General features: G+C 46.4%; 2 protein-coding genes across 2 annotated transcripts; one reads left to right on the plus strand and one right to left on the minus strand.

The window, feature by feature from the left end:
- Positions 1-70: 70 nt before the first annotated feature.
- TTC4 (tetratricopeptide repeat domain 4) lies at positions 71-7,302 on the plus strand (the record flags this gene model as incomplete). The annotated part of the gene is made up of 8 exons (XM_009580796.1): positions 71-261; positions 943-1,020; positions 1,564-1,688; positions 1,984-2,070; positions 2,972-3,186; positions 4,381-4,462; positions 5,548-5,630; positions 6,576-7,302. Coding segments are annotated over 8 exons (961 nt in total), but the record flags the coding sequence as incomplete, so codon positions are not given.
- Positions 7,303-7,789: 487 nt separating this feature from the next.
- Positions 7,790-8,696, minus strand: TMEM205 (transmembrane protein 205). Its single transcript, XM_009580797.1, has 3 exons — positions 8,597-8,696; positions 8,332-8,495; positions 7,790-8,089 (listed from the first exon to the last, which is right to left on the minus strand). Exons 1-3 carry the CDS (start codon positions 8,694-8,696, stop codon positions 7,790-7,792), a joined length of 564 nt encoding a protein of 187 aa, XP_009579092.1.
- Positions 8,697-10,067: the final 1,371 nt, after the last annotated feature.

Raw genomic sequence — 10,067 nt, forward strand, 5'->3', positions numbered from 1 at the left:
CTCCGGCCCCGGCCGGGGGAGAGGGCTTGGGGCGCCCGTGGGGCGCTGGGGAGCTGCGCCCCCCGCTCAGGCCCTGTCCCCGCCTTCCTTCCCCTGCAGAGCTGGCCAGGATGTACAAAAACGAAGGGAACGAGTACTTCAGGGAGAGGGACTACAAGAGAGCTGTCATCGCCTACACCGAGGGGCTGAAAAAGAGCTGCGAGGACCCCGAGCTGAACGCTGTGCTGCACGCAAACCGAGGGGCCGCGCAGTTTTACCTGGGTAAGGAGATGCGCACCATCCTGCCTCGGACAGGGCTGGGAAGGGGGCTCTGCGGTCCAGAGTTGCTTTTCTTCCCCATTTTGGGTTTTCTTTTTCTTCATCCTTTTTGTGGTACAGCATACTAAATAGCTTATTCGTGGGAAAAAGACAACTTGAACCCTGAAGACCTGGCTCTCTTCAGAGCACAGCTACATGCAGGGTTTGTGCTTTGTTCATTGCAGCTATTACCTGCTGCTCAAGCCTTGGCTCCAGGAGAGGGCAGAGCCGGTGGTTTTTGATGCTGAACAGATTCACAGCGTGATTGGAACTACAGGGGGGTGCCCTGGCCTCAAAAATCTGTTGAAGCAACACATTCTGTCCCTCTTTCCTGGCCGTGTCCTCCTCAAGCTACCAGCAACATCTGTGCAGCAGGGAGGGCGTTCTTGGCCTTTTAATGCTGTTGTGTGTGGCAGTTGGGAGATGGTTTGTTCATAGTCATGTTACTTACCTCCCACCTGTATGATCGATTCCTGTCCTTTCACTTCTTGCTCTCAATTTGCACTTTCTTTTTCCACTCGCCTCACAGTGATTGTAGAAACAGTGAGTTACAGAGTCTCCACATAAGCTATTTTGTCACCTTTGGGATCTGCTTGGATTTTGAATATAAATGAAAGGTTCTGAGCAGTTTTGCTTGCTTTATAGGTAACTACCGTTCTGCTCTCAGTGATGCCATCCAAGCAAAAAAGCTAAAGCCCACCCATCTCAAAGCAATCATAAGAGGTAGGAGTTAAAGCACGTATTACTGCATGGAGCACAAGGAACATCGTGTCAAAACAGCTTTGCAGATGTTAGTTTTACTTATTATGCTGTTATTGTTACAAGCCCTTGAACAGACTGTTGTTAGATGCTCCTTTGTTTCGCTGCGTATGTTAAATAACAGTGTTTATAAACCTTAAATTACTGTGAGTGTGCATTATACTTTGTTTCCGGACGGCATTCATTTCAGAAAAGTAAAGTGGTTACTGTATGAGACTTTTTCTCTTGTTTTGTTATTGCTGTTTCTCCCCAAAACAGAGCTCTGCGTTTTGCTTTGGATTTTCAGTCAAAACACTATCTGCTCTTTGCTCTTCAGCTTCTATATCTGTCAAAGAGATAGACCTGCTGGAAGTCTACAATTGGACATGAGCACGCAAGACAATAGCGTGCGCTGCTGTATATGCCTCTTGAAAGCACTAGGGCTAATGCTGTTTTTATGACCACTGCTTTGTGTAGTAGTTGTATACTGAGTTCAATACTAGAAACTTAAAATCTTAATCCTTCCAGGAGCTCTCTGTCACATGGAGCTAAAGAATTTCTCTGAAGCAATAACGTGGTGTGAGGAGGGCTTGCGAATAGATTCAAAAGAGAAAAAGCTTGTGGAAATGAGAGCTAAAGCTGACAAATTAAAGGTAAATATTAAGGCAGTCTAGCGTCTACAATGCTTGTCGCCTACTTCGTGTCAAGAAGCACTTTGGGATCCTTGGTTGAAGAGTGCTCCGTACAAGTTTCTGTGTAGTATAATATCCCCAAACAGAGCTGAGTAGTGGTTCCACGTAGTGTGTGTTGTTGAGATGTGTAGGGGAAAGAGCTGGAGGAGACCTTTCTGGAGATCTGAACTGGTTTCTCCACTCATTGGCAGGGTAGAGCAGTGATGGGCATTGATGTGCTGTGTGTGACCATGGTACAACCTTTTCTTACATGTAGCGAGCTGAGGAGCGGGATGCAAGGAAAGCAAAGGTGATGGAGAAGAAAGAGCAGTGTCAAAAGGAAGTTTTGCTTGCAGCAATAAAGGTGGGTCGGTGAGAGGGTTTGGTTTTCTGCGGTTTGTTTTGCTGTTTGTTTGGGTTTTTTTAAGAGCTCTTGTTTGTTTCTAAGAGGTTGTTCTCATACACAGGCTTTTGAGGACTAGAGCCAAAAAACTGAGTTAAAACCATGATTCTCCTTATCTGCGTGGCTCTAGCCCCAGCTCCCGGGTTTCCATATTTCAGAAACGACTAATGCAAAATACAAACCCAGTGTTAGGAGATGGACTGAGCATCCAAGAGAGTGCTCTGGCTGCTGGGCTGTAGCATCACACTGCCCCAATGAACCTTGCTTTCTCTGCTGCTGATGGGCATTACTTCAGTGGAAGGGTAGAAAATAACCATCCAGTAGAGTGGAGGAGAGAGTCAATCCTGGATCCTCTCCTTTCTCAGCAAATGTTTGGGCTATGTTAAAATATTTTGGGCTATTACATAAATCCAGTCTCCTCTTCTGCAGTTGTCTTTCCAAAGAAAAGAGTGAGCTTTCTTCAGTTTTCTGAAAGAGTGGATGTTCTCGGGAGCTGGTGCATGTAGTTGCACCCTGAAGTTATGCCTGCTAGGTCCCAAAGAACAGGATTTCAGATGCATCCCTTTCCCCACGTTTTCTGAGGCTCTTCTCTCAGCATGGGGCTCCTCTAGATTCCCACCTCTCCTCATCTGTTTTATGAGGAGTCTGGGTGTCTGGCTGTGGTTCTGGATTCTACGGGGAAGACCAGTCACCTGAGTCTGATACTATAGGAAGGTTTTGGATGGCATGTTTAAGAGCTGACTCATTAAAAAGAATGACACAACTTGTCCTTTTACTGACTGCTAATTTTTTGCTCTTATTCTGCTCACCATACCTGTTTGGTTTTTGGTTTTCTTGGGGTTTTTTCCTTCCTCCCCTCCAGGAAAGAAATATCAAGCTGGTTCTTGAGCCTTCAAATGAAGAAGAGGAAATATCAGATGGCCTTGCTGAGATATCCTTAGATGGGTTCCACTCTGGCAGTGCCACAGGAGCAAAGGTGCACTTAGATGCTGATGGCAACCTGAACTGGCCTGTCCTCTTTCTGTACCCTGAGCACGAGCAAACAGACTTCATTGCGGCTTTTCATGAGAACTCCAGGTAAATGCACTGTCAGCAGCATTCTGGCATAAAGGAGATGTTTGAGTAAATGAGAACAGACAGCAAGTGAAACTGCTGTGCTAATGAAATAGTTCCAGATTTCTAATCTCATAGCTGACCCTGCTTTTGAGCAGGAGGTTGCACTAGATGACCTCCTGAGGTCCTTTCCAGCTTGAATTATTCTGTGATTTACGAATGCCACTTTAAAATATGAGGGCCAAAATCTCAATGTTACATAAACTTACAGTGCAGAGGAACACGTCATATTTAGCCAGTGTGATTAAAGGGCCTTGCAGTGCAAGCTTAGACCAGTGGCCAGTAATACCAGTGACCCATCCACATGCATGGATTTTAGAGATTCATTAAGGTGCTGTTTTGAAGCCCTCCAAATATGGTGTCTCAGAAAGAGGATTAAACTTAAAAATTATAAAAAGCTTCCAAAAGGGATCTCTCGTAACCACATGTGACCCCATAGTTTTCCTTAGGGCTTACAGCAGGCCTGACTGAAGTGCTGCAGACCTTTCAGACTACAAGCAAGTGACTGGCAAGATGGGAATTCCACTTTTCTTGATGTTAACGTCAGTTTCTGATCTTGCAATGTTAAACAAACTTGGAATTTGTAACTTTTTTTTGTGGGGAGATACGTATTTCTTAGATCTACTAATAAGTTTAGGATTTAAAATTACAGTGCAAGCAGATTAGTAAAGTTGTTGTTCTTATATGGTAGTTCTTACACACCTTTTCATGGCCAAAGGAAGTGAAAATTGGTTCTCAGAACAAATTGGCCACCAGCACCGCTGAAGTACCAAAATAAACAAGCCTTTGACACACAAACATATTCTGAGCATTCTGATCTGATGAAGCGTGGTGCTGGTGGGACCATGTAGAAGGAAAATCAATTTTAGAAGAAATGCACGGTGTTTATTTTGACATCTTTTTCAGTGTCAAAATGAAAAATTAAAAATTTGCTGTTGCACTGCTCAAGTTTGAAACCAATAGCATGACTTACAACAGGGCCTTGGTCTCATTGGGAAAGCAATGATTTTGAAGGGAAGAAACTATGAGCGAACTAAACTTAATTTCAAGTCTATTGTCTAATTTGCTAATGTATTTTACCATCATTGAAATGGAACCGTACACATTATTGAAGCTGAACACTTCATCTAAGCTAACCAAATGTATTTTGACTTTTAGGTTTATTGATCACTTAATGGTGATGTTTGCTGAGTTACCTCCTTGGGATTTAGAAAGAAAATACCTTCCCAGCAATCTTGAGGTGAGAAGTTTGACTTTCCTTCTATTTCAGGGTTGTTTTTCTTTCTGGAGTGCGATTGAGCAGTTTTGAGTGTATGAAAGCAATGGCATTGTTACCTGTTCACCATACACGGATGTGAAATAAGGATTTGGAGAGCTAGGTTCATTTATTAACTCAAACATTTTCCAGATGTGCTGACATGGACACAGAATCCGTTTATGAAAATGAAAGTTCTTTTGTTTTCCACTTACATTGTATTTGATAGAAGGTATTTATAGATATTGGTTAGATTCGCATCTTTGTAATGATAATTAAGATTTAGACCATCAAGCTGGTAGGCTGCCAGTTTAACTGCGTTGTTTTGAAGTTGCTCAATACAAATGAGAAAATATTTAAAAGAAAAAAAGGTTATTTTCAGATCTAACTGGTGGTGCTTAAACACTTAATCCCATTGAGACAATACATGTCTGTTAAGCCTTTAGTACATGTGGGATGTGAGTTGGTTGTGGCTACAGCAGGTTTGGAGAACTTTTCAAAAATTGTACATAGAAGGATACAGGAGTTTATTTTTCTTTTTCCACTTCAGTGTCACACGTGCCAGGCAACAGTGCAGCTCTTAGTGCAGTGAGCAGACACGTCCAAAAGGACAGTGGCTGTGTTAAAATCCCAGGTTAAAAACTGGGATTACAGATCCGTGTGTACGTACAGTCTAAGGCACAGTTCCTGGATTCGAATCTCTTAAATCTACTCTGTTTTGTTCAGATATCTTTAAACCTACTCAGTTTAGCTCATACCATTGCTGCATTTCACCTGTCAAGAAGCAGCCCGTAGATTTGGATTGCTTCTCTGTAAAGCACAGGAACAGCCAGTGTATTTTGCCTTCCTGCGGCCATAAGAAGCTAAGCTGGTTTATACGGGGAAGACTTGGAATTTATACAAAACAGTTTCTATATTGTTGAAGTTAGCATGCGACACAGTCGGTTCAAGGTATGGAAGTTTGATAAACCTCTAGTTGATATATGGTGTGCTGTTACTGGACTTTCAACAACTTAGTAGTTTGCCTTCATGTATCTTAAGTATTAAATAACTCTCTCAAATTTTTTCAGCTCTATTTTGAAGATGAAGAAAGAGCAGAAATGTATGAGCTGAACCCAGAACACACGTTGCTACAAGTGCTGCAGCACCAAAGGTGAGGCTGTACCTGTTCATGTCCAGAGAGAGCACAAAGGCAAAAAGTACAAGTTTTGGGCTTTAAGTGCAGTTTGTTCTCTGATTTAATCATCCTAATTCTTGGCATCTCTAAGCAGGGAAGGTGTGAAGCAGTGGGACTGCGTGGATTTTGTCCCTGGCTTTAGCGATTTACTTCCTCCGCCCGCCCCCCCCCAAAAAAAAAAAAAAAAATTAATTACCCTTTCCAGGACTGGATGGAGTTGGGAAGGGGAGTTGGGCTACACACAAGCAGCAGCACAAAAGGGCTGTTTTAGATTCCATCTACACAGTGCTACTTTAAAAAAAAAAAAAAAAAAAGCAGCAGCATATAAAGAGAGCATGTTGAAGGTTAACAATGCTCTCACTGATAATAATGCTGCGTGAGCAGCCCCCAGCGCAGCATGCAGCACGGTTTCACTCTGAAACTGACTTTAAAGTGTTATGCAGTTATTTAGACTGAAGGATTTGCTGTTTGGGAAGCCAAAAAGTTATTGTAAAGGCTGTGCTATTAACTCGCACCATCTTGTAGCTAGCTGGAGACCAAGCGTGAGTGGCTTGGTCTGTCGCAGTGGGAGCAGAGCTCTAGGTCCACTGCTGTGGGCTGTGTCTGAACTGACACTCCATAAAACTCAGCAGCGTGCATAAGCCCTCAGATTTCAGGCTGTAAGGGCAGTTGCAAAAGAAACCTCCTTCCAGAGGGAGAATAACAGCTGTTTTAATTAGAAGTAGCTGTTGGGAGAAGAGTTGATTCATAAAACACTCAGATGTGTGTAGCCCTGGCTACGAAAGGCTCTGCTAATCAGCAAAAAAGCTTGTCATTGGCCTCGGGGAGGTCAGTCTTTATTGAGCTGGGCGGAAGTCACTCACTTCGCATGACACTTGGCCAGCTACAAGGAAGCCAAAGGACTCCTTTTAATCTTTGCAGGTATTTTGTAAAGGCTGGGACTCCAACAGTTTTGGCATTTGTAAAGTGTTCTCCTTTCTCTAAGAAGTACTTCTCTGGCAAGAATGTGCATCGACTGTAATGAGGAAGAATGAAACGAGGAATCCTGTGCAAGAGGCTGCCGTTCGGTATCCCAGCTACAGACTGCAAACTTCTGCTTGAACAAAAATACCTTGCACACTTCAGGGGAGAAATAATCTTGGCACACAGGAAAACTTCCAGGAAAGCAGCATAGGAGAATGAAGGACTTACAAGAGGGGATTATTTGTTTAAAAAGAAATCCAGCTGGCTTGCAGAAGGTCTCCTCTATGATAGGCTTCATGTGGTTTTGAAATAAACCTGAAGCAGTGCCAGTGCACAGGCTGCAATTGAAGCAACAGCAGCTGGGAATGTACTTACCTGTGAAAAATCACTGATTTCCTTGGAGGTGGGCTGTAGTTGCTGGGGTTTAACAGCAGTGGTCTGGGGAGAGACCTGCCTGTTGCAGCGGGATGGATGCAGTCAGATTCCTGCCTGGGATTAAGCAGCTGTTTTTTCACAGCTTGGCTCTGCTGCTGGCCAGGGTAAAGCAGAGCTCTTTGTTCGGAGCGGTGTGTTTTACTGACCTCTTTGCTACCTTACTGATCATCCTATATAACCTAGAAATAAACATGTCTATTTTAAGTAGACTGACTGCCGCCTAATAAATGAGACAATAATCTTTCTCACCTCATGAAATGCTACAAGAGAATGACAAACAGTAATTCTAAACCCAAACTTAACAACCTTGGTAAAGCCAACATACAGGGTCTTCTGCGCTTCTGTATTAACTTTCAGCATTTAATTAAGGGTAATTCTAAATCTCTAGTTTCTTTCTCTTCTGCCATCTCTCAGTGATGGCAGAAATAACTGCAGTTTTAGACACCTAGTGCATGGGGCATTAAAAAGCTCTTCAGCTATAAACACTTCTGCTTAAGTCATGGAGGATTTTTCTCACTCCAGAGCTGGATTCAGACAGTTCTAAAGAAAGCATTTCCATTTCACTATTCCTAAATTTCTGCACCATGCACGAATACAGTTAAAAGTATCTCCATCTGAGGATACTGAAATTTAATCTCCAAAGCTTAGGGTTACTCTACAACAAGGCAGCAGGATGGCTCCCTTTTCCCAGCGTGTTGGTTCTGGCCAGCCAGCCTTCGCCTCGCCGTGTCCTGCTCTCACAGGGCAGAGAGACGGGCAGCCAAGTAGTACAAGCTCAAGCCGTTGCACGCGATGCAGCAGAGGTTGCAGAGGGAGGACAGAGCGCGGTACAGCGTGAGCTGGCCGGACAGCTGCCTGTAGCTGGGGTTGGAGGCACGCAGCTGCCTGCAGGACTTGCTGGTAAACAGCCCGACCTCCTGGCCGAGGCCATGGCTGCGCTCGATGAGGTGCATGTCTGCCATGATGTCAGAGGTGACCTGCCCGAACCACTGTGTGTTCAGCACAGAAGCAGCGACGCAAACGAGGAAGACGATGATCTGCAGGGGAGCAACACGCGCCGTGAACATCTCACACCTGTTGGGGATTAAATTTCTCCCCCAGCCCCTCTTACACACAAGGCTCGCTGCAATCTGGATGCTAACTGGTTTCTTTCAAGCAGAGCCATGTGTGGACCTCGTCATCGTTTGCAAACCAGCCTCAGTGGAGCAGAGCGGAGCGGGACCCCGCAGAGGAAGGGATTTGAGCTACAGCCAGCTCGCCTTTTAACACAGGAGGCTACCTGGGTTGTTTGTTCATCGCTGAGCAGCTCGCTGGGGTGGTACATGGCAAATAGAGTCAGGTTGAGGAAGGCACAAGTGGAGCCGATGTGGAAGTAGTAGGGGAAGAGCTCGTGCTGGATGAAGCCGTAGGTGTGGCGAGGGAGGCGGCTGCCCATCACGAACCCTGCAAGGGGGGGAGAGCAGGTAGGTCCTGGGGCAGAGCCCCCTCCCCTGGGCCTCCCACTGGGCAGAGAGCTACGGCGGTGTGCACGGACGGCAACCTACCAGCCACGAACGTCACCCAGATCTGCATTCCCCAGGAGGTGGAGAGGAAAACCAGGTGCAGCAGTTTGACAGTGTTGGAGGGCTCCGTGTCAGCTGGCATGGTTTCCTGGCCGGGGATGGGTCCCTCCATATTGGCCAAGCCGCCCCTAATTCAGCGCTGAGCTGCTGTTACTGCCGTCACTTTGCTGGATCCAGCAAACGCAGTTTAGCTTCACAAGCCTACTTATTCGGGAAGAGCTTTGGAGCTGGTACAGCCCCTTCCCAGCCCTGTCACCACGCACCCAACTGCGCTGCAAACCCAGTTCTCAGACCCCTTATATCTTAGGGGCAGGGCACTGCGTCAGCACCTGGTAACCGGCTGTTTTGGGTGGACTTTCGGCAAAGTCCAGCCAAAGCCCCATCTGACCCCTGGCAGCAGGAACAAACAGAAAGTCAATAAAAGGGGAAAAGCCCTGACAAATATGCCTGCCCACGCTGTGGCCATCAAAAAGGCTTCTCGGCCAGGGAAAAGTCCCCCTGTCTAAAAACAGCAACAGCTTCTGCACACTTTAACCAAAAAGCCTGGGGGCTCGAAGAAGCAGGGCCGGCTCCCGGGCTCACCCCGCCGCCCCGGACCCCACGCCGGCACAAGCATGAGAGCACGGGCAGCGGCGGGGGGAAGGAGGCTTGGAAGGAGCTGCCTGCTCAGCTACAAGGAGCGCTTTGGAAAATAATTAAAACAAAGCTTCTGGGAGCAGCCCATCAATTCTGCCGCTTGCTTTATTCCTCCTCCTCCTCCCCTTGGCTGGCCGCCTCGGGGCATGAATTACAGCGGGGATAGCCTTGAGAGAGATGCGGCCATCTAATTACATCCCGCTCCCCCTGCAAAATAGATAAATATACGCTGTGTTTTTATATATCAATTCCTATGTATTTATTTAGGCATCTATAAAATCAGGTCCTTGAAACCTTCTCATGATGGTAGTATCACATACTGGAGAAGGCGCTCGGATCCCACCTGGAGTGCTGGCCTGTAAATCCCCAGCTGTCTTCATGGCCTTTTCTTTGCCGAAAGCTTCTTGGCATTTCTGGGGTGTTTCCCCGCTCCATCTTCTGGCAGCCCTGACCACTGCACGATGGCAGGGGCCTGGGGAAGGCAGCCGTGGTCCTTTGGTGGGGCTTTGTTCCCTGCATCATACTGTGCCGGAAGGCAGCGATGGGTGCTGCGGACAGCCAGCATGGAGCCCTCCCATTCCCGGGATCCCAGATCTGCCTTTCCAAATCGCTTGCCTCCATGCCAGAATTAGCAGCCGAGAGCAGCAAGGCAGATGTGTGCTTTCGTGCAAAGAAGCCACAGCCGGGAGGGTTGTTCAGAGCAGGGGGTAACACCCTGCAGGGATTTCTTCTTTTTAAGGGGAAAAGAAAAATAGTGATTGATTGCTAAATTGGCCCCAGAGCGGTGCGTTTGGTGGGGAGGGCAAATAGGGGGCTC

The sequence above is a fragment of the Fulmarus glacialis genome, unplaced genomic scaffold (genome assembly GCF_000690835.1).
Source record: "Fulmarus glacialis isolate BGI_N327 unplaced genomic scaffold, ASM69083v1 scaffold25976, whole genome shotgun sequence".
In the NCBI taxonomy this organism is placed as follows: Eukaryota; Metazoa; Chordata; class Aves; order Procellariiformes; family Procellariidae; genus Fulmarus; species Fulmarus glacialis.

Bases quoted from the DNA above. Each gene is read 5' to 3' on its own strand.
- TMEM205 (XM_009580797.1), bottom strand. From the start codon at position 8,696: ATGCCAGCTGACACGGAGCCCTCCAACACTGTCAAACTGCTGCACCTG. The intron at 8,496-8,596 runs GTAGGTTGCCGT...CCCCCCTTGCAG, and splicing joins CTGGGTGACGTTCGTGGCTG to GGTTCGTGATGGGCAGCCGC. The intron at 8,090-8,331 runs GTAGCCTCCTGT...GCTCCCCTGCAG, and splicing joins GCGATGAACAAACAACCCAG to ATCATCGTCTTCCTCGTTTG.